Source organism: Arvicola amphibius, chromosome 8, assembly GCF_903992535.2.
Source record: "Arvicola amphibius chromosome 8, mArvAmp1.2, whole genome shotgun sequence".
Taxonomy (NCBI): Eukaryota; Metazoa; Chordata; class Mammalia; order Rodentia; family Cricetidae; genus Arvicola; species Arvicola amphibius.
In genome coordinates this window covers 54863052-54886879 of record NC_052054.1, presented here as the reverse complement: position 1 = coordinate 54886879, position 23828 = coordinate 54863052, and the positions used below count along the sequence as shown (strand labels likewise).

The 23828-nt window shown below is 47.8% G+C and overlaps 1 protein-coding gene across 2 annotated transcripts in view; it reads right to left on the bottom strand.

The window, feature by feature from the left end:
* Bend3 (BEN domain containing 3) overlaps positions 1-22006 on the bottom strand; it is a 36514-nt gene extending 14508 nt beyond the window's left edge. Inside the window, exons 1-3 of one of the 2 annotated variants that reach the window (XM_038340336.1) lie at positions 21896-22006; positions 7006-7053; positions 6319-6518 (exon numbers count right to left, since the gene is read on the bottom strand). In XM_038340336.1, the coding sequence (XP_038196264.1) occupies positions 6319-6518; positions 7006-7042 (237 nt within the window). In that variant the 5' untranslated portion in view covers positions 7043-7053; positions 21896-22006. Of the gene's footprint in view, positions 1-6318; positions 6519-7005; positions 7488-21895 lie in introns of those variants that run through there. The other variant, XM_042055551.1, reaches the window with a different exon arrangement.
* Between the last annotated feature and the right edge of the window lie 1822 nt (positions 22007-23828).

Sequence of the window (23828 nt, the reverse complement as noted above, 5' to 3'; positions counted from 1 at the left end):
GCCTGGCAATGTAGTGATCAGAATACACATGACGGAAGGATAGAGCCAATTCCTGCAAGCTGTCCTCTGACCTCCAAAATAACGTAGGCTGCCGAGCATGCTCATACACAAATAAATGTAACAAAATTTATTCTTATCTACCTAACAGACAATAGTCCATATTTGCATGTATGTTTGCTCTATATGCGCTTGTACTTCTGTTACCGAAATTGAATATTTAAATTTTAAGTGTATACTGTGTTCTAGGGTACCATTGGAAGGTTAGGTAAAAAGAAGGAACCGATATCACAAAATAGAGAAAACTGAATCCTACAAATGCTCAGTTAAAACCTAAAAAGAAAGCCCCACCAGAGGCAAGGGGATCTCTGAGTTTGAGTCCAGCCTGGTTTACATAATGAATTCCAGGATAGCCAGGGACATGTAGACAGAACCTGTCTCAAAATAAAACAAAGCAAACAAACAAACAAACCTAACAAGATCCAGGTATGTTGGTTCATCTCATACCTGTAATTTCAGCACTTGGGGGCAGAGGCAGGCTGAACTCTGATTTTTAAGCTAGTCTGAGCTACATAGTGAACACATACCAGCAGGGCTACAGATGCCAACAGGGCGGTAAGACCATGCTTCAAAATTAATAATAATAATAATAACCCCCCACAAAACCTAAAAAGAGCAGCTACACTGACAAACGTCTATTCCAATACTCTGAGGGCTGAGGCAGGAGCACTGTATATTAAGCTGCTCTGTATAGAACAAGTTCAAGACCATCGTGGGCCACACTGTACGACCCCGTGTAAGAGCCAAAGTTACATTTTAAGTGAGTATAGATCATATCAAGTTGATAATTAAAACTACTCAAGAGACAGAGGCAGGTGGATGCCTGTGAGTTCCAGGACAGCCAGGGCTATTAGACAGAGAAAACCTGTCTGGGAATGGACAACACTGACAAACAAACAGAAAAACAGCTAACCACCATGCAACCCAATAACAGACTTAGGCTGGGGATGCATGTAGAGTGATTACTTGGTACACACAGGCGTTATGACCTACCCTCAGTGCTGGGAATAAAGAACAGCAGGGAGCCATCACTAAAGCTCTCAAGGCCAACAAAAGGATAATAAAAATAATACTGCTCTACACTGAAATTTTGGGAGAGACAATCTGATAACTCAGATTAAATGGACCAATTCATTAAGACACAATTTGTTAAAATTTATATAAGAAACAGACAACCTGAATATAGCTGGATATACTAGAAAATTGAATCACTAATTAATAGTTTTCTACGACTGAACTCAATTGTCCCAGATGACTTCAAAGATATACTCCATAAACACTTGAGGAAGAGATGGTGTCACGCTCTGCAGTGGGGACTGATACAGGAGGATTGTCATGAATTCAAGGTCAGCCTGGGCTATGCAGTAAGTTCCAGGCCAGCCTAAGGTGCACAGCATAGAAAGTCTTTGTCTCAAAACAAACCAACTTAGGATCTAAGAATGTAGCCCAGCTGGTGCTTGCCTAGAATGCACAAGGCCTTGAGTTCGAGCACCAGCACCAAGTAAAGCAAGTTTGCTGGCTTAGACCTATAATCCTATCACTTAGGGAGCAGCAGCAACAGGAGAGCCTGGGTTACACAGGGCCATATCTTTAAATATTTATTTATTTATTATGAGACAGAGTCTTTTTTTTTGAGACAGGGTTTCTCTGCAGCTTTAGAGCCTGTCCTGGAGCTAGCTCTTGTAGACCAGGCTGGCCTCGAACTCATAGAGATCCACCTGCCTCTGCCTCCCAAGTGCTGGGATTAAAGGCGTGCACCACCACTGCCCGAATTTATTTATTATGTATACAATATTCTGTCTGTGTGCATGTCTGAAGAGGGGACCTCATTACAGATGGCTATGAGCCACCATGTGGTTGCTGGGAATTGAACTCAGGACCTTTGGAAGAGCAGGCAATGCTCCTAACCACTGAGCCACCTCTTCAGCCCCAGGGCCATATCTTTAAAAAGTAAATACATAAAGCCAGGAGGTGATGGTGCATGCATTCAATCCCAGCACTTCAGAGGCAGAAGCAGACAGATTTCTGTGGGTTCGAGGCCAGCCTGGTCTACAGAGTGAGTTCCAGAAAAGGTTCCAAAGCTACACAAAGAAACCCTGTCTCGACAAACAAAAAGGAAATAAGTAAATAAATGAATAAACACATAAAATGAATTAAAATAAATGATAAGACACCCCACCCAGGGTCACATGTGTTCTAGGCTGACTCAATAGCGCTATGTAGTTACACAGCTGAGAAGCACCCTGATGTAGTGATGGAGTGATGTAAAGCTAGCCGGGGGACGGGACACAGCCCGTCACCTCAGCCTTGTATTGGCTAACTCTCACATCTTGACTAACCCATTTCTAATAATGTGTGTAGCACCACGAGCTGGTGGCTTACCGGGAAGATTCTTAACCTGTGTCCATCTCGGAGAGGAGAGTTATGGCAACTGCCTGAGGCGTCTGCCTGACTCGGCTTTCTTTCTCCCACAATTCTGTTCTGTCTACTCCGCCTACCTAATTTTCTGTCCTATTAAAGGGCCAAGGCAGTTTCTTTATTAAACAATGAAAGTAACACATAGACAGATGACCCTCCTCCATCACCCTGACCTAGGTCTGACCATCCTGGCCGTCCTCCAGAGTGCACTGCTGTACTCACTTCATGTGGTTAGAGGCTGAACCAGAATTCCTGCATCCTAGGCAAGCAACTTACCAGGCAAGTCACATCTCCAGCCTGACAGCACTGCTCTACAGCATCCTCTGGAAGACAGACCTTCTATCTGTACAACTTCAGTGAGGCCAGGATACTTTCGTATTAAAGCAGATGACACCAAAAGGAGACTCCACAACAGTATCCCCATGAATACAGACACAAGAATGCTCATGATAGCACTGTCAGATTTAATATTAACAATGAATAAAAGAATAACTGACAGGTGTGGTGATGCACACACACCTTATAGGGCAGAGGTAGGCAAATTCTTGAGTTTGAGGCCAAGCAGGGCTACAGAGAAACCCTATCTCAAAAAATAAAAATGGAAAAAAAATGTGTGTGTGTGTGTGAGCACGCGAGTGCATTGTGTGTATACACTATGATCCAGGCCAGACCAATTAATATAATCTATCACAACAACAAAGGAGAAAAAGTCATGTGATTGGATTGATAGACAGCAAAATCTGACATCATTCATAACAAAACTTCTCAGGAACCTGGGGCTCAACTTGTAAAGGAGGATCTGGGAATGGGGTTGAGGGTGAGATGGCTCAGCAAATGAAGGCACTTTGTCACTAAACTAAGGACCTGAGAACAATTCCTGGGTCCCATACGTTGGTTGGAGAAAACCAACTACCAGCACAAGCCTTTAATTCCAGAACTCCAGAGACAGAGGCTTCTGTGAGCTGAGGCCAGCCTGTTCCAGGACAGCCAGGGCTATACAAAATACCCTGTCTGAAGAAAGAAAACAAGAAGTGCCATAAATTGACCCCTGACCTACACACACACACACACACACACACACACACACACCCTGTGCATGATTAGATTAGAAAATTAAAAAATATCTTCCATAACCCTACTCTAACCTAATAGTCCCTAGTAAGAAACTAGAAACCTTCTCGCTAATATCAATTGAAACAAAACACCAAGTCTCCTCTCATTATTTCTGTTCAACATTGTACTAAAGCTTACACAATAAGGAAGGTAAGTTGAAGTTGCAGTGTTTTGGAAGAAATTAAAAACTTTTCATGTACTAAAGAGACAGCTCAATGGTTAAGAGCAATTCACTGGCTGCTTTTCCAGAGGACTAATGGTTTGGTTTCCAGCTCACAACCATCTGCAGTTTCAGTTCAAGGAGATGCAATGTCCTTTTCAGGCCTCTGGGAGTAGAAGGTGACCACTACATGGTACGCAGACACACATTTGGGCAAAACAGTGGTACACATAAAATATAAAAAAATCTAAAAGTACTTGCCTTCAAGACTAATGGCCTGAGCTCCATTTCTAGAACACGGTGAAGGAGAGAAACAATTCCTACAAGTTGTTCTCTGACCTCCACATGCACATCAGGACACACGGACACACACACACACTACACTACACTTAAGCTATTGGCCAAGCAGTGATTCAGATAATATAGTTTCTGAGTGATTATTTCAGGTCTAAGCACCCAGAAATGAAAGAACAGCATCCAACAACAGCTATGCATGCCTTTAATCCCAGTACTCGGGAGGCAGAGGCAGACAGATCTCTGTGAATTTGAAGCCAGCATGGTTTACAAAGCAAGTACTAGGACAACCAGGGTTACACAGAGAAACCCTGTTTCATAAAACTAAAACGAAGAGTTGGCTTGTCATGGTATCTCTTCGCAGCAATAGAATAGTGACTGAGACGGCTGGGAATGTAGCTCAGTTGGTACAGTGTTTGCCTAGCATGCACAAAGGCCTGGGTTCCATCCCCAGCATCATATAAACCAGGCATGATGGTGCACACCTGTAAATCCAGCACTCCAAAGGTAAAAAGGGGATCAGACCATCCGCTGCTGCCCAGTGTTCAGGGCTAACCTAGGCAGCATGAGACCCTGAAGCGGGGGTGGGGGTGGGGTGTTTAAATGGAGAAAGCTGGATCCCTGGTGCTCTGAGCACTAGAAATTCCAGGCTGTGTGCACATACAGAATGCTTACCTGGGCGCCCAGAGAGCAAGAATGACAAGGAGATGGGTGCTAATGGCAGATCTGGAGCTACGCTTAGGAGTCTGTGAAATGCTTTTCTAGGAACTGAAGGTGTATCTGCAGAACCACAGGAGACTCTACCCTAGGCTAGACACCACCTCATTCCTCGGTCCCTACTTTATGTGGTATGTTACTTCCCACCTGACCCGCAACTGTGAAGAGGCAGATGTGGCCTTTTCCATTCCCTTCCTTCATCAGCCCTTAAGGTCAAGTTAATATAACAAGCAAACGGTAACTGTAGCATCTGGGGGCATGGTGGTGTAAAAGCCCAGCATGGCAAGCAGAGGCAGACAAGTTCGAAGCCAACCTGGTCTATACAGGGAGTATACAGCCAGCTAAAGCAGTGGGACTCTGTCAAGAAGGAGGAAGAAGAGGGGAATGTAGCAAATTCAGCCTGGTGGCACCGACCTATAATGCTAGCCACTCAGGCTGAGGCATGAGAATGGCAAATTCAAGGCCTGCTGGACACCAAAATTAAAGCTCAAAGCAGGCAACTTGACGAGACTCAGTCTCAAATAAAACACAAAGTACAAAAGGATCTGGGTGTAAGTCAGTGATAAATGATTGCCCAGCACAATTTCTAGTACAAAAAAAAAGAAAGAAAAAAGTCTTGAGGGGCTTGGAGAGATGGCGCAGCAGTTAAGTAAGAGGTCCTGAGTTCAATTCCCAGCAACCACATGGTGGCTCACAACCATCTGTAGTAAGATCTGGCACCCTCTTCTGGCCTTCAGGCATACATGCAGACAGAACACTGTATACATAACAGATAAACAAATTTTTTCTTTGTTTGTTTGAGACAGAATTTCTCTGTAGTTTTACAGGCTGTCCTGGTACTCCCTCTGTAGCCCAGGCTGACCTTAAACTCACAGAGATCCGCCTCCTAAATGCTGGGACTAAAGGTATGTGCCACCATTGCTCGGCAAATACATCTTTAAAAAGAAAAAAGCCTTGTAACCCAGCACTCCTAAAGCAGAAGCAAGTGGATCTCTGTAAGGTAGAGGCCAATCAGGGCTATGTAGAGAGCCTGTCTCAAATAACTAAATAAAACAGAGAGAGAGAGAGAGAGAGAGAGAGAGAGAGAGAGAGAGAGAGAGAGAGAGAGAGAGAGAAGAGCGGGAGGGAAGAAGAGAGAGAGGGAGGGAGGAAGGAGAGAGAGAGAGATTTGCGAGAGAGAGTAAGATGAGAGAGAGCGATGAGAGAGAGAGAGAGAAATGATGGGCTTAATTTGGAAAAGATCTGCTACTCCAACTTTCCCAGGACCAGTCTTCCACATAAAGCCACAGAGGCATCTACAATTTTTGCCATTACCTAACACTTGCCCCCACATCCCTAAAGGCAGAGCAAACCAAAGAGCACTAAAGCGGTTGTATTATGAAGACTCCACTCTCCCCATGAAGACATCGGGAAATGTTTCAGCTGAAGGTACCTTCTAATAACTGAAGCTAGAAGTAAGACAGCTTAAATGAAACCCTTCTCACGCCCAAGAATTCAAGTTTGCCAGAGGTCCTTGAGTACAGAGATTCATCTGGGACAAGAGGGAATCAGGTCCTCACCTCTGGTATCAGCCGTCTCCTCTTCACACTGGGGACGGAGTCTGCTTGGCCGTCGCTGCCCAGCTGCTTCCGCTTGCTGGACTCCTGGAGGGCAGTGAGGACGCTGTCCAGGGGTTGCTTCTCAGAGGACCTGGGGTTCCGGGAGCAGTCCAGCGCGGCGGCATCGTCACCCTCCACCTTCACAGTGTTATTTTTCACAACTATGGCAGAGGAGAAGACATGGGGCTCAGCAGGAAAGACCAAGGCTGCTGAGAAAGCAGCAGGGCTCTCTGAGTGACAAGTGTTTGTGGGCCACCCTCTAGCACTGTCACCCAAGGATGCTGACTAGCACTTCCCATCAACACGATCCCTTTCCTATGCTTGCCAACACCATACAGTAAGGTCACGGTTCAATTCCAAGAGGATTTAAAAGTCTTTTGCAGGGAGGAGGTAAACGGGGAAAATATACATTTTATGTGTGTGGTGGTGCTAGGCAGTAACCCAGAGCCAAGGACTCTAAAACTGAATTACATCCCTACCCCTTGATAGCATCTTTCTACACTTTTAAAAAGCAGTTTAAGATACGTATATAGATAGAGGGATTGCCAACAATGGGTAGTAAGGCTTCTCATAAATACTTTTTAAAATGTGGGGCTATATGATATATAACCTATTCAAAAATATCCAATTAAAAACTTTTCTTTTTACCTTCTTCTACATCTTCACTGAATTCAGTTGAGTTCATCTTCTATTCCACTAAATGAAAAGATAAAGACAAGGTCTTCATTTATTGATTATTTCTTAATGTTTCTCACCCACAGAGAGACCCCCCTCCATCCCCCAGCTTTGCCACAGATCGTAAACAAGCATACCCCTCTCTTTCTTTCTTCTTTCCTTCATTCCTTCCTTTTAAAAGATCTGGGGTCTCACTCTGTAGCTAGCTGGCCTAGAACTCCCTATGTAGATTCACTTCCTCTGTCTCCACTGCTGGGATTAAAGGCATACAGCACCATTTGCCACCCAAGCAAGCTCTCTGTCTGCACGGACAGCCAGGTCTTTCACCTGCTCGACCCACTACCAGACCACATGAACAGAGTGCTAGCCGGGCAGAGGTGGCACATGCTTTTAATCCCCAAATTTGGGAGGCAGAGGCAGGCAGATCTCTGTGAGTTCGAGGCCAGCCTGGGCTACGAAGCAAGTTCCAGGACAGGCTCTAAAACTACAGAGAAACCCTGTCTCAAAAGAAAAACAAAAACAACTACAAAAAAGCTGGCTGAGAGCCGTTTACTGACTCCAACACTGACGACCTCTTCTTCATCCCTGCTTACAAATTCTGCCCAGGAAATAAATAAAAGCTGCCGGAGGGAGGCTGAGTCTCAATAAACAGAGCTAAGGAGCTAGCACTCCAGGTGCTAAGACAGATAATGGCAACCACATATTTAGTATGCAAGTCAGTCCAAATGGAGACGCACCAGAGCACCGATGCAAATGGATTCGGAGAGCCTAACAAAAGCAGCACACAACATCTCATTAACAATTGTTTTTACTGGGGCTGGAGGCGGCTCAGCAGCTAAGAGCTCCTGCTGTTCTTGCAGAGGACCCAAGTTCAGTTCCCAGCACCTTGGTTGGGTGATTCATTATCTCCTAAAATACCAAGAGATCCAATAACACCCTCTTCTGGCCTGAGGGCACCTTCAAGCACCTGTGCATAAGCACACACTTACACATAAATAAAAAAACAAAAAATCGTACTTATCAGCTGGGCAGTGAAAGCGAACACATTTAATCCCAGCATTCAGGAGACTGAGGCTGGTAGATCTGTGAGTTGAGGAGGACAGCCTGGGCTACAAAGTGAGTTCCAGAACAGCCAGGGCTAAACAGCGAAACCCTGTCTCAAAAACCAAAACCAAAATGAAACAAAAGTATTTATCACATGCTAAAATGATATTTTAGACTTGCTGAGCTAAAGAAAATAATTTGTTAATTTTACTTTTTTTTTGTTTTTTTGTTTTGTTTTGTGAGTTTTTTAAATTTGTTTGTTTTTGGCTTTTTGAGACAGGGATTCTCTGAGTAGCCCTGATTATCCAAACTCACTTTGTAGACCAGACTGGCTTCGAACTCAGAGAACCGTCTGCCTCTGCCTCCCGAGCGCTGGGATTAGAGGCATGCACCACCACCACCCGGCCTCTCACAATTTTAAAGAAGGCTATTAAACAATTTAAAACTACACGAGATCCCATGAGTGCACACCATCACTGGAACCAGGGAGTCCTGGTCTCCCCAAATTTTACAGACCATACAAATGCAAGTGACTTTAATGTTGGTACTGGGGACTTGTGATTCCAACAACTGATTCAAGTCATTACAAGCAGAGTTTTTGTTTTGGTCACGGACCAGAGGAAGTGGGAACAGGGAGGTATCTTGTTGGGACATTTCTACAACAGAGATGTTACTACAGCATCCTGTACATGGGGCAGCCACGGCCTGGCATATGTCCAATATACTGTCCTGTTTTAGAGGGGATAAATGGAAAGGAGAGGACAAGAGAGATGGCATCTAGCTGATCTAGCAACATAATTACTTCACAGTTGGTTAACAGGCTGGGCATGGTTGTACACGCCTATCATTCCAGAACTCTGAAGGCAGAGGCAGGCAAGATCTCTGTGAATTCAGAGCCCTGCCAGCCTGGTCTACGCATCAAGAATGGCCAGGGATACAGAGAGACCGTGTATTTAATAAAAACAAAGCAAAAAAAGCCAGCCAAACAAACTGGCTAACGGCAGCATCATTTGCACAGAAGTACGACTCTAAAGAGCGTCGGGGCTGCGCTCTGAGTCGGGACCAGTCTTTCCTCCCTGCATTACTACTGCAGAGGAGTAAAATTAAGATTTATCTGGTTAAAAATAAGCCCCATTCACAAAGCTAACTCACACTTGAAGAACATAAAGTGATACAGAAAACAAAACATCAATCTCCACTCGTTATTTCTGCCAGACAAGTAAACCTTGCATCTAAACTGGGAGTTCCCTTAGCAGTCAGGAAGGTTGGCAGGGCTCAGGTATTATTCCCAGCCCAGCCAGGGAACTGATCAGAAAACACACTTCAGGTCACTGGAGTACCCAAGCCTGCCTACTGCCCCTGGAAACACTGGCATACAGTCACATAACCCATTCCCTCCAACTGAAGACAAACTCGTGACAGACTGTCAGAAGCAAGTACCATCTACAAATCAGGATCTTGCTATACAGCCCAAGTTGGCCCTGAACTTCAGGTAGCCTGGCCTGGCCTTGAACTCCATCCTTCCGTTTATGCCCGTGTGCTGGGATTACAAGCTTACACTATCAGTTATACATTATGTTCTTGGGAGGAAAAGGAGAAATGGAAGGAGGCAGATGGTTTAAGTGATTAAACAGTGATGGCGCTAGCTAAGCAGAAGTGTTAAAGATGGACCAACTCAGGCAAGGGGGGAGGTGTTCATCCACCACTCTACCTGTCCACCTACTATGTGCTAGTCACACAGGGAGCACCATGGAGCTGAGAGGCAGTGAGTGGAAGTCCCAGTTGCTGGTGGAATCTGTTGTAAAGAGTCTTGGTGAGCCAGATGTTCTGAACCTCGTGAACCACACCAGAATATTCAACACATATTGTGAAGCCCAGAAACTGACAATGGAGGAGCAGCATGTGAGCCACCTGTAGGAAGGGGAAACTGAAGGACCCAAGAAGGCTTTAGCAAGAGGTGAATGGGCTATGCAGCTTCTGGGCATTTACCCAGAGTCCTTCTGCTCCAGGATGCATCTCCATTCCTATGCGGATTAACAGCAGAGGCTAGGCCAGTGCAGGAGGAACTCAGTGAATCTCCCACTTGCAAGGCCACGGGAGTTCCTGGTTGCTCTGCATACCAGCACGGCCTTAGCCTGGGGTAACTTCAGTCCCAAATCTACCACCACAGAATCCTGAGGCTCAGCATCCCACCACAAATGAGAGGCAGAACCAGGATTGAAACCGAGTTTGTACCTCCCACCCAGGCAGAGCAGGAGGCAGGGTCACTAGATGCCCTCTAGGAAGTGCTTTTGAGGAACACAATCCCAGCTCCAGACTTTGGTCTTAGTCCAGCAGCAATTGAGGAACCCAAATCTCCTCTGTAAGAAAGCTATCCGGAAAGCCAGGTGGATAGATACAGGCTTGGAAAATGACACTTCCCTACCCCCACAGTGAAGGAAGCTTCCAAGGAGAGGTCAGGCAGGTCACTCCCTGCATCCCCAGGCTAGTAGAAAGGAGATGCATATCACACAGCTACCTCCACTTCCTGGTCATCTGCTTAGTGAGGGTCACATGCTCTCTGTGGGTGGACACAGAAGACCCAGATGCCTAGCATGCCACACACATTCCTTCCAATTGCACAGAGGGTTCTGGAGGAGCAGGAGCTCCCACCACACTCTTCTGCAGCCTTGAACTGAGCAGCCTCACACTCCTTTTCAAAACCTTGTTTCTCAGCAGGCCTTAAATTTAGAACACACACATACAGCAATGCACATGCCCAAAACAACTTTCTCCCGAAGGGGCAGCTAGTCCATGTACTTCAGAAATGTCTGAACAAGTAGGTAATGCTGTGGGAACTCCTTCAGTCAATAACCTTTAAGAGACCTCGCCAACTGCAAGGCAAGGGAAAAATTCACAGAGATACTTCTTTCTGGTTAAAATGTCAAGTTGAACCGAAGGTACAGATCTGTAATCCCAGGATCCTGAGTTCAAGGGCAGCCTGACTAAAAACAGTGTTTCTGTTTCCAAAAACAGTGGAGGGGAGGGGATGTCAGTCAGTATAGTGCATGCCCAGGAGTCGTAAGTCCTAAATTGGTAGTCCAAGCACCACATAACCCTGGCATGTGATGGGGGCCAGCCTGGTCTACACAGCGAGTGCCAGGACAGCTAAAGATACACAGAGAAACCCTGCCTCGAAAACAAAACAAAACAAAACGAAGAGCCAGGCGGCGGTGGTGCTCTGCACACCTTTAAGCCCAGCACTAGGAAGGTAGAGACAGGTGGATCTCAGTGAGTTTGAGGCCTGCCTGGTCTACCAAGTGAGCTCCAGGACAGGCTCCAAAAGCTACAGAGAAACTTTGTCTCAAAAAACAACAAAACAAATAATAATAATAATAATAATAAATAAAAAAGTAAAATAAAGCAGCAGACACAGGTGGAAGAAAGGCTGGGCCATCTACACACAGGGATTTTGAGACAATTCTGTTACAGGTACACAGACATACACACACACACACACACACAACACATTGTGAAAATGTTTCTTATATTACCTTGTAATGACTTTAGTTTTTGTCCCACCACTTCTGATTTATTGGAGAGGGGATGTGACTTCAACTTTCAAAATCCTCCTGTCTCCTTATGCTGGTTAGTTTCATGTCAGCTTGACACAGCTAGCATTATCTGAAAGGAAGGAAACTTAACTGAGAAAATCCTCAGTAAAATCCAGCAATGGGGCATTTTTTAATTAGTAACCGACCAGGGAGGGTTCAGGCCATGGCAGGTGGTGCTATCCCTGGGCACGTGGTCCTAGGTTCTCTAAGAAAGCAGGCAGAGCATGCCATGGGGAACAAGCCAGTAAGCAGCACCCATCCAGGGCTCTGCAACCACTCCTGCCTCCAGGGTCCTTCCCTGACTTCCTTCAATGGACTACAATGTGGAAGCGTAAGCCAAGCAAAACCTTTCAAGGTGGTTCATCACAGCAGCGGTCACCCAACTAGAATAATCAGCTTCCCAAATCCTGGGACTTCGGGTTTGGATCAACACATGCAGTCCCCCACCTGCTTTCTTTCTTTCTCTTTTTCTTTGAAACAAAATCTTTGAAAGCAAAAACTGTAGCCTAGACTGACCTAAAATTTGCTGAGGTCAAGCCTGGCCTTGATTTTGGGATAATCCTTCTGCCTTGGTTTCTCCATGATCATGGACCTCTTCACCACCATGACCAAATATTTTATTTATTTGAGACTAACTATAAGTCTCAAATGCTGAGACAAAGAATATAGGTATGTCACCACACCCAACTGCAAATGATTTTTTTTACATTTTTATATATATTTACATATACTGAGTGTATGTGGGGGGTCAGAGGTCAACTTGGGGGAACTGGTTCTCTCCTTTCACCATGTGGGTCCCAGAAATAGAACTCAGATGATCAAGCTTGATAGCAAAAAAATACCTTTAAGCACTGGCCATCAGCAAACCTTCAACAGGCTTTGTGTAGCCCTGATTGTCCTGGAAGTCACTACATCAACCAGGTTGGCTTCAAACTCAGGAATCCACCTGCTCTGCCTCCCAAGTGCTGGGTTTAAAGGCGTATGCCAAGCCGCCAAGCCGGGTGGATGAGGTAGGTGGATCTCTATGAGTTTGAGGCCAGCTTGGGCTAACAGGCTCCAAAGCTACACAGAAAAACTGTCTTGAAGGGGGAAAGAAAAAGGTGTGCACCACCACTATCTAGACATCAGTAAACTCTTAACACAGACCCATGAGATCTTTTCCTTTCAGAGGAGAGTATTAGCCAAAACTACTACTAAAAGCGGGGAAATCCACCTAGGAAGTTACTATGCCAGTGTCCATCAAGATGTGACAATCTCTCCTATCATACCGGCGCTCTAAAGACCTTGGACTAGACACTTCTATCAGTCACAGGGCCTCAAACACTTGAAACCTCTGAGCTCTACACAGACCAACAAAGCAAAGGTCACAAGCAGAGAACTGGCAGGAGGGGTGAGCACACACGTGAGCACACACGCACGCACGCAGGCCTGTTCTCGCTTCAGTCCATCTGCCGAGTGCCCCACCAGCCTGCTAATCACAGGCAAACTGTACTGAAAGCTGAGTGGGACACGTAAAAGAACAAATGTGCCCGGACCGAGTGGCCTTTGATCACTGTTGTTTTTTCCACTGTACAAAGCGAGGAAGTCAAGGTCTACACGTTTCCTAAACAGAAAACGTCCAATCTGAAATTGGCAGGAAGAGATGGGCATTAAATTATGTGTAGAATTCAAAATCAATTGTTCATTATAAAGCTACCCAATTAATAGAAACAGACTTCAAAGTTCACTGGGGATATCCCAACTACGTAATTTTAAAAGGCCATAAAGCAGCTGGAGGGAAATATGACAAAATGCTAATTACCTCCAATTAGCGGGATTATGGATGATTCTTCAGATTGTTCCTCTACTTTTCAACATCCTACAGTTAGTATGAAACTCTTTGATACATAAAGTTATTGTTTGGGCGCTCTTTTTGTTTTGTTTCTGTTTTTGAGATGGGGTCTCACTACATAGTCCTGGTTGGCCTGGAATTATGTTGACCACCAAAGTCTTAGAGATCTGGCTCTCCTCAGTGCTAGGATTAAAGGTGGGAGCCACCCCTCTGCACTACATTGTTCAAAATGAGCTAAATTTCTGGAGAGGAACAAGCCTGCTGGATGTAGAGTAGGCCAGAGCTCAGCTAGTCCTTCACAGGGCTGGATAAGGAAATAGTTCAGCAGAGACATCCAGCTGTGGCCCATGGGTCATGATGTGAATGTGGCTCAACAAAATAATTTGCAAACTTAAGATATCTGATTTTTTTCTAAAGATTAATTCATATATACAGTGGTCTGCCTGCAGGCCAGACATCTCATTACCGATGGTGTGAGTCACCATGTGGTTGCTGGGAACTGAACTCAGGAACTCTGGAAAAACAGTCAGTGCTCTTAACCAGTAAGCCATCTCTCCAGCTCCTGAATATATTTTCTTTTTGTAACTTGATTGTGCCTGTCTTCATCATGAACTTCATAAATGTTAATATCATGTCACAATATCAAAAGGCTGGATATGCTTGGATGAAGTGAGCAATTCCCTGGGTGAAAACGTCCTATTGCTGGGAATCTTGGGAGTGATGGAACCGTTAGGTGTGTGTGGTCCTTTCTTTGGACCTCCCTGGGAGCTGAGCACCTGGAAGAAGGTGAGGTGGGACCTAAGCAAAAAGTGAGTAAAAAGAAAGCTATGCAGGAATCTGACTAGGGAAACGGTCCTTAAGAAACAGGATGCAAGATGACGCAAAGCAGGGACACCTCATGTGGCAGTCCTCTGCCCTCACAGGACCATTGTCTGTTTCCTAGTTGGTCACCAGGTTCCCAAAGAACATTTTCCAGTGCTGCCAAGGGGGTATCACAGCACCCATACTTTATCTGAAGACTGTCTGCCAAAAAAGGACAGATGAGACCCTGTCTGCCAGTCACACAGGACAAGCAGCAGGCCCAGAAGTGGGAAGAACTTGGGGGCTTTGTAAAACATAAAAGGTTCAATCCCAGCCAGCTGACTCCGGGTTCCACCCCATTAAATCAGAAACTGCCACGAAGGCTGCCAGTAGGCTACAGTGCAGGTCAAGCTGTCCTTACCTCAGGTCAACCAGACACAAATCCTCCTCACCTCAAGGTCTGTTTCCAGATGTCGAGCTATGTACGCACTCACTACCAGATGGGTTACCCTGACAAGAAGTAACTGGAACTCAGTTACCTGTGAATGTGGCTTGATAGTCCCTCATACACGAAAGGCAAAGCAGCGAGAATGCACCACAATCATTTTAAAGATGATATTACTAAAACAAACTCAAGGATTTGAAAGGCTTAATGAAAACTAGAAGCTTCCTTCCACCCTTTCACAGCTGCCACACTGTAAGAACTGGCTTCATGACAGCGCTCTTCTACAAATCAGAACTCATACAGGACAGCTCGAGCAGCGAGCAGTGTTTGTGTAGCTGGCTTCACATTCCAAGGGTTTTACACACAATCCCCACACCAATCTCTACCGTGTAAATGGAGACGAAAGGGTCGCCCTCTGGACCTCACTTGGGAGGATGCGACAGACTAGGAGTTAAGAAGGGTTGGGTAGACTTCCAGGTTGACAGACTCATTCCAGCCTTCCTGAGGGACTGAATCGAAGCCTGGTGGTCACAGTCCCTAATCCAATAGGCTCAGATGCCTAAACTTGTCAACCAGCCAGAGGAGCCCCCGATGACCAAAGGAGGGACCAATGAATCTGCCCATAAGAAAATGACATCTGGCCAGGTATGGTGGTACATGCCTTTAGTCCCAGAAGTAGGGAAGCAGAGACAGGGGGATCTCTTTGAGTGCAAAACCAACCAGCGCTACAGTCAAGACCCTGACTCAAAAAAGACAAGAAATTGGGCTGGCGAAACGGCTCAGAAGTCTGAGGTCAGAAGAAGTCTCAAATTGAAGTTACAGACAGCTGTGTGATGCCATTGGGTCCTAAGAACCAAACCTGGGTCCTCTACGAGAGCCATTATCACTCTTGACTGCTGAGCCATCTCTTCAGCCCTGTTAGAACATTTAATACCCAAACAGTTGCTTACCTGCCTTACACTTAATTCTCTCTCTGTGAAACTGAACACACCTACCTACCTCACCTCAGAACTGTACAAAGTATAACAAGAATAACGGGCATGGCAAGGATACAGAGCTGTTTTGAGTTTGAGGATAGCCCAGTCTATAGTCAGAGGCCAGCCAAGAATACACAGCGAGATCCCGTCTCAGTAAACAAATGAGAGAGTGCCTGGAATATTACATTCAATACAATGCCTTACAAAGTTTAAGGCCAGTGAGATTGCTCTGTGGGTAAAGATGCTTAGCATCCAAACGGAGTTCAATTCACGAGACCCTCATGATGAAGAGAGAGGACCAACCCCTTGAAAGTTATCCTCACCTCCACACATGCATCATGGCATTCAGGCACCTGCAGTCACATAGACAACACACACATACACACATACATACATATACACACATAAAATAAACAAATTTTAAAGTAACCATAATGTTTTTTTTAAAAAAAATCGCATTACGTAGCCCAACTGTCCTCAAATTCATAATTCTTTTGCTTCCAGTTCCATAGGACTGATTTAAAAAGCATGTACCACACTTTACAGCCTTTAGTGATAATTTTTGAGTTTTTTTATTTTGGGTTGTTTTCTTTTTTCTTTTTTTTTTTTTTAAAGAACTGCAAAGTTAAAACAAACGTCTTAAAGTTTTACAAAGTTTATTAATTTTCTCCCAAACGAAGGAAACAAGCTGGAGCAAAACGAAATCCAATGTCTTCCCCAAGGACTGGGAGCCGGTTCCCATGCCATCTGCCCCCATGGGGTTTGTCCTGGGTTCACAGGTCGGCTGAGAGCCTCTGCGCTCTCAGAGCCAGCACTCTTGGCAGCAGAGTCCAACCCATGGGATCTGCAGGACATGTTTGCAATCTCTTCTATTTTTAGTCACATCTGCAAATGCAGTTTGAGAAACACCAGTTCTTAGAAAACCAGAGCAATTGCCCCTGCGCTGTCCTGAGGCTGTAATGTCCCCGCCTTCCTTATGTAGTCAGCACACACCTCATCTTCCAGCAGACAAGGAAGCGCAGTCACACGCTTGCTCCTGCTTGCTCCTGCTTGCGGCCCACATGCCTGAGGGGCACTGTAACCCGGACGGACCCTGAGCTTTCTGGATCCACCTAAATCTTTCTAACAGGCTCTCTTTAGCCTCAGGAGAACTCGCCCTCAGACCTGGCATCCAGAAGCTGGCTCACGGAAGAAAGGACAGAATGCTCCAGCATCCACTTTAGGGCTGGACAAAGGGGCCTCACTTTCCTAAGGGACAGAGGCAGAGTCTTCTTTGTGTTGCCCACTTTTTCAAGTGTCCTGTCTTGGGAGCACATGAGCTAATTAGTGTTCTGGGCACAGCCTGGCTGCTCCAGGCAAGCTTCGGTCCAGACCTTTACGAGCTCCATGCTCAAACCAACAGCCCTTGCACACGAGTGCTCTATGCAGCTGGCTTAGTGATCTCTGACAAACAAAATCAGATGGGCAAAGGAGAAAGGGCCATTGGCAAAACCCAAAAAAACCCTAAGAGTATGGCTAGACTGGATATCTGGGGTAGGAGTCCAAGACCAGCTTGGCTACCAGCACAGGTCTGTGCTGGTGGACTGGGACGGCTGGTGGTCACTGACCGTCATCCCAGCACTGAGTAAGCAGAGGCAGGAGAATCATGGGTTCTCATACAGCCTGGCCTACATAGAAAGACCCTGAAAGAGAGGATCTGGGGGCAGACCTGTCCAGCTGGGCTACATGACAAGACTCCGTCTCTAACCTCCAAATAAAAACAAGTGAGACGGATGTTATCAAAGAGCTGCTGAGTAAACTTCAGTTCTAAAACAAGCCTGTCGAGACTGCTTTTCAGACAGAATTCTAACTAACATGCCATGCACGAAGCACCACTCTAGAAAACACAGGGCCCTGCTTAACACACTAGAGATAGAGCGCTAAAACGCAGCACTCTTGGCTTGGCTTGTGTGCGCCTCGGCCCAGAACTCACAAGCTTTGGGCAGAGATGATGTTCGGAGATACTATATTGTAATCTCAAGAAGGGAAGGAAGGCACTTGTCACCTCTGGAAAAGGGCTGAAAACGAGGTGATGCTCACAAAAACCAAAAATATTTGTTTCTGTCAATATACATTGGGTGGGAAGGGGGGAAATTTATCATCTAGGATAGGAGAGATGTGCTTGCCAGCAACACCTGATGACCTGAACCCACATGGTGGAAAGCCATTCCTGTAACCAGTCCTCTAACCTCCCAATCTGCACCTTCAGAGTTCATGGGCAGGAGCACACATAAATGCATATTGAAGTATTTTATCATCTAGAAGTGAGGGCACTCACGCCTATAATCCCAGCATTTGGAAGGTAAGTTGGATCAAGAGTTCAAGGTTATATTTGGCTATATAGTGGTTTCAAGGCCAGCTTGGACTACCTGAAACCCAGTCTCAATAAACAGAAACACTCAAACAGGGGTGGCAGCACACTTAAATAATCTCAGCATTCAGGAAGTAGTGATAGGAGAAATGGCACAAAATCCAGGCAGTTGGTTTATAGAGCAAGTTCCAGGCCAGCCAAGGGCTAGAAAAGATAGCATGAGTACGTCCCTCTAAACACAACAGAAAAGTTCAACTGCTCAAAAACCAGCGCCCAGTTATGTTTGTCAGTAATAGGTATAGTTTGATTAGAGTGGCATCCATGGCAGGGTCTCACTTATCCCCCCCAAAAAACAACAATAACAAAAAAAAAAAGACCTTAAATAAATCATTATTCTCTGAACAAATTATTGCTGGTTGGCTACCAACCTTCATGTAACTTGCCTGACATATTTGAAACGTTGGTGCCAATACAATTCATGAAAGCCTGCTGTTGCCTTCCTATCACTTCAGGGATTTTTTTCAGGCAATTCTAAAAATCAGTAGACAGGACACTCAAACAAGATCTTAAACTTTCACCCAATCAAACTTCTGTCAGGGCTGAGTCCAATTTTCCTCTTCCTAAGTAACATTTTGCCAGCACCTTTCCTTTTGTGCCAAAGGGTCCTCAGATAGATAATGTGTCTATCTCTAACAGACTGGTGGAAACCAGTTATTCTCTCCAGGGTCCTAACTGCTCTTTCATCTTGTGTGTGTGGAGAGAAAAGAACAGTAAGCTTTCCTGTTAACTAACTTCAAGAGATGGCATATCTGACATGGGCATGGTGCATTATGAGCATATATCCCAGCCCTAGGAAGGCAGAGAGAGGTCCACGGGGCATGGTGGCCCACACCTTCAGTCCAAGCATGGAAGTAGGGGGAAGGGTTGACACCAGTCAGACAGGTGAATCTCTGAAGAAGAGGCTAGCCTGGTCTACAAAGCAAGTTCCAGGACAGCCTGGGATACAGTGAAACCTTGTCTTGCAAAACAAAACAACTAAACAAAAAGGCAGGAAGACCAACCCAGTCTGGGATGCATAGTGAGACCTAGTCTCAGGAGATAACAAAAACCAGGCAGTGGCGGGGCACACCTCTACTTCCAGCACTTGGGGGGGGGAGGGGCAGAGGCAGGTAGACCTCTGAGTTCAAGGCCAGCCTGGTCTATGGAGCAGTTCAAGAACAATCAGAGCTGCGAGATACTGTTTCAAAAAGACCACCGAACAACAACAAAAATGCTAGGCACGGTGGAACTCACCTTTAATCCTAACATTTGGGAGGACTAGGCAGGAGGATCTGATCCATCAGTTCAAGGCCAGCCTGGTTAAGTAAGCTCCAGGCTTGTCAAAGTTACTTAGTGAGACCCTGTCTCTAAAATGCAAATAGTAAAATAAGCAAAAAGGAAAAGAAAAAACATCTCTGGGTAAAACCCATAATGGGTGACCAGTATTAATGAGACTGGCAGAAACTTTGATAATATTTATTTATTTATTTAGGTTTGTTGACAAGAGCCTTCATTTGCTGAGCCACTTACCTGGTCAGCTAACAGATTTTTCAAGTCCTGGTGCTACTTGTTGACTTCAATGCCCAGGAGCTCCTCAACTATACAACCAGCAGGAACTGACAGCTCTGACCCCATCTTTTTCCCACCTCCATTTCAAAAGAAGTGCTCCATTCATTTAGACATTTAATAATCACCTGCAAAGTTACCAGTCCTGATTTGGTTTGATATATAGTATATAAAATTTGAATATAAAAGTTTGAATCCCCTCCCCAGAGACAGGGTTTTTCCGTGTAACAGTCTTAGCTGCCCTGAAACTTATAGATCAGGCTGGCCCAAACTCAGAGATCCATTCACCTGCCTCTGCCTCCTGAGTGCTGGGATTAAAGGTGTGCACCACCACCACCGGGTATCGGATTTTTTTAAATTTTAATATACTAATTTGGGGGCTGGGGATGTAGCTTAGTTGGTAGGGTGTTTGCCTGGCATAACTGAGGCCCTGGTTTCCATTGAGTACCACAAAAATTGGGTCCGGCACTGTATACTTGTAATCCCAATTTAACAAGTGAAGTAAAATCCGGAGTTCACCACCATGGTCTACAGAAATTTGAGGCAGCATGGATCACAAGACTGTCTCAAAAAGGAAAAAAATTCCTGCCAAAATCCTAGCTACTCAGGGAAGTCGAGGTCCTGTGAGTGGTATAAAACTGTAAATTAGGGGCAGAAGAGATGGTTCAGCGATTTAGAGCGCTTGCTTATTTTTGTTTGTTTGGTTGGTTGGTAGCTTTCGTGGGCCAGGCTGGTCTCGAACGCACAGAGATCCATATACCTCTGCTTCCCAAGTGCTGGAATTAAAGGTGTGCTCTACAAACGCCTGGCCGCACTTGCTGCATGGGTTGGGTTCCCAGCACCCATGTGGCGGCTCACGACCATCTGTAACTCCAGTTCCATGGGATAACGACCTCCTCTGACCTCCGGGAATACGAGATGTGCATGTGGTGCACACATATATACATACATACATACAAGCAGTAAAAACACATAAGCAGAAAATATAACTCTTAAAAAAAAAAACCCTAAAAATTAAGGGTGGATAGTCACAGAAAGAGAGAAACTGCAGGTATGGAACTGGACAGGACAACCAAGAACCCTGTCTTACTATCTTGGACATACCAAGCTTGCCACAAAAACTCCACTCGCCTCCGTTTCCTTAAGTCTTTAGATTTCTGGCACCCTACCCTCTAACTCGTGACGTGTTATTTGTAGGAAAACACTCAAAAGTAGTTACTTTGAAAAGTTAAGTTTTCTGACTCCCAAATACTTAACCCTAATTCTGAGCATCTTTGGTTGGCCTCCGCCTCCAAAATTCTCCCAAGTGGGCCACCTGAGTGATCAAACTTCTACTCCAGTGAAAACTTAAAAAAAAAAAAAAAAAAAAAAAAAAAAAACCCAAACCCCGCATAACTCTGTCGCGCCCGTGCCGGCACCCAGGGCCCTCCACAACCCGGCCCCGCACAGCTCCGATCGCAGGCAGAGCCAAGTCCGCGTGGGTAACCTCCTCGATCGGAGCGAGGGAGAAGTCACGAGGAGGGCGAGCGCCCAGGGCCGGCTCTGCCGCCCTCCAGGAAGGCCTCACGCCAGCCGGGGTGCACACCCAGGGCGCCGCTGGGCCCGCCTCCAGCCGGGCAGCGGGAACCACGGAGTGCCGTGGAAAGGCCCGGGAGGGCGCCGCGCCCCCTAGCGGCGGGGCTCACCCCACCCCGCGGCCGCCCGGCGGCCGGGGGCCTCGCTCCCTCCGCAGCCTCCCCGGGGCAGCGTCCCTTGGAGCCGCGGCTCCCGGGCCTCCCGCTCCCCGCCCCCCTGCTCCCTGCGCCCGACACGCCGCACGGTCCCCGCCACAGGCCGGCCGAGCGCGAGCGCCCCGGCGTCGCGCAGCTTCCCGGCGACCCTGGCCGCTCCATCGCGGGCCCGGCGGGGGTGGAGAGCCGGCGCGCGGCGCGAGTGGGGCCGGCCTGGCGGCGGCGGCGCGGACCGTTCCACCGCGCGTGCCCCCTCCTTCCGCGCCCGCCCGCCCTCCCTCCCTCCCCGGCCGCGGCGCGCGTGCTCCCGGAACGCCATGGAGTCGCGGCGTTCCGAGCGGGCACAAAGGGGCGCGCGGCACAATGGGCGCGGCGAGCCCGTGGGCGCCCGCTCCCCCAGCCCGGCACACACACACACAGACACACATACACAGCCGCACCGAGACGGCGAGCCGCTCGCAGGCGGCCCGCGCCGGCCCACACTCACCTGGGACGAGAGTTGTTACTTTGCGGAGCGGGTCCGCGCCGAGTTCGGGCGCCACGTGCGGGGGGCGGGCGCGCGGGCCGCAGTGGGGGCCGAGCGCGCAGGGCCTGGCCGGGGCGGCCCCGCCGACTGGCTGGGGGCGGCGGGCGGGCGGGCGCCGTGTATTTTCCCCTCTCTTTGTGTGTGTCCGTGCGCTGCGCTCTCGCGTGACGTGACGGGACTCCGTGTGTCATTTCCGCACAAGGACACAGGAGCCCCCGCTGCAGTGGAACCTCAAGCCCTCCGCCCCCACCGCGCCGCCCCTCCCCCTCAGCGGGGCACACGCGGGACCGGCGGCGGCGGCGGCGGCGCTCGGGCGTGAGCGACCGCGGCGGGGAGCTGGGGCGCGCTGCGGGGCGGGCGGGCGCGCTCGGCCTGCTCCGTGCGGCTCCACGTGGGCCCGCGCCGGCTGCCGGGCGAGCACGGCGGCCCGCACCCACGGGAGAGCGGCCCGCGGCATTCTCGGCTACGTGTTTGCCCGGCCCGAGCGTGGCCCCGGTACCTCTTTCTCTACTTTTTCTTCCTCCCCCCCCCCCCAACTCCGGGGAGGGCGGGCGGAGGGGGGGAGCGGACGGCGCAGCGCGGCGTGTCTTCTCCGCCCGCGCCTCCCGCATTTGGGGCAGGCGGCGGCGGCGCTGCGCTCGCGCGGACCTTCCCGCGCCGCTCCGGGCACAAAGACTTCGGGGCGCGCTGCTCCCCCGACCCCCATCCGCGTGGAGTCGGGGGGGGGGGCCCACGCTGGAGAGCGACCCCCGCTCTGGGGCTTGCTGGTCCTGGCCACTCCCCCGGCAGGGTGGCCGCCCGAGCTCGGAAAGCCCAAGTTGTGCGACTTGAGGCTGCGGAGCGAAGCACGCGCTCGCGGACCCTCACGCCACACACTCAGCCCCACGGGAAAAGCAGAAAAACTTCGGGCGCCAACTCGATGTGCTCCGACCGTCTATTAGTCTCCCCGGCTGTGGATTCCAAGTTGATAAAACATGAAACCGACCCCTCGCTTTCCCAACTTTAGGGTGGGTGGGTGGGGGTGGGTGAGAGAGAAGCCCAAGTTAACATATAAACCGTGTGCGTAGTTTAGGTCAACAATTTAGAGTAAGAAATAGTTTTGTATCCCTTTAATTTGCCGATGGAAAAAATGTATAAAAAGACATGCAAATGACCCCATCTGTTGCCCACAGCTGACTGGCTGCGAGAGAGGACCATGTGGCCCGGCCGGCGCGGTCAGTGAATAGGTAGAATGGATTTGAAAAGGACGCACATGCTGGCTCCTAGCTACCCAGTCGCCGCGAGGGTTGGAATTAACGTGTAGTCGGGATTACCCTGTCTGCCAGACCACACCAATTGGGAATTTAGTCGCTATGCAAGTTGCTCCCCTTCTGGTTTGAAATCTAATGGCAGAGAGTTGAGTTCTCGAAGACCTTTGAGGAACGTTCAGGAGCTGTGTTTGGGCTGCAGCCCGAAGAAGTCAGTGCTAATTGCTATGCAAAATTAGCTAGCAGCCTGGAGAAAGGAGCCCAGCATCCTAGGGGTGCTTTTTTATTAGAGAATCTATACGTGCTCGGTGTCATTCACAACAGGATGATGAAAAGAATGGGGCCGAGATAGCAGCTCTTCAAATTCAAAAGGCTTGGGTCGCCCTATCTACATTTAAAATAGGGCGGAGGGTGGAGGGGAGGGGGAATGGTTAATTTATACATCCCCGGGAGACAAAGTGGAAGCCCTTGGATTTCCGTAGGGAACTTGACTTTTGCACTTGCGCATTAAATAACACGTAGGATACAGCGCTTCACTCGACTGCGTTAACAGAGGCAGCAGTTGATTCTCACCTTCAATTTAATGTGACAGAATTGGAATTGTAAAAGGAGATGTTGTGTCTCATTAGTTCAGTTTTCTAGGATTT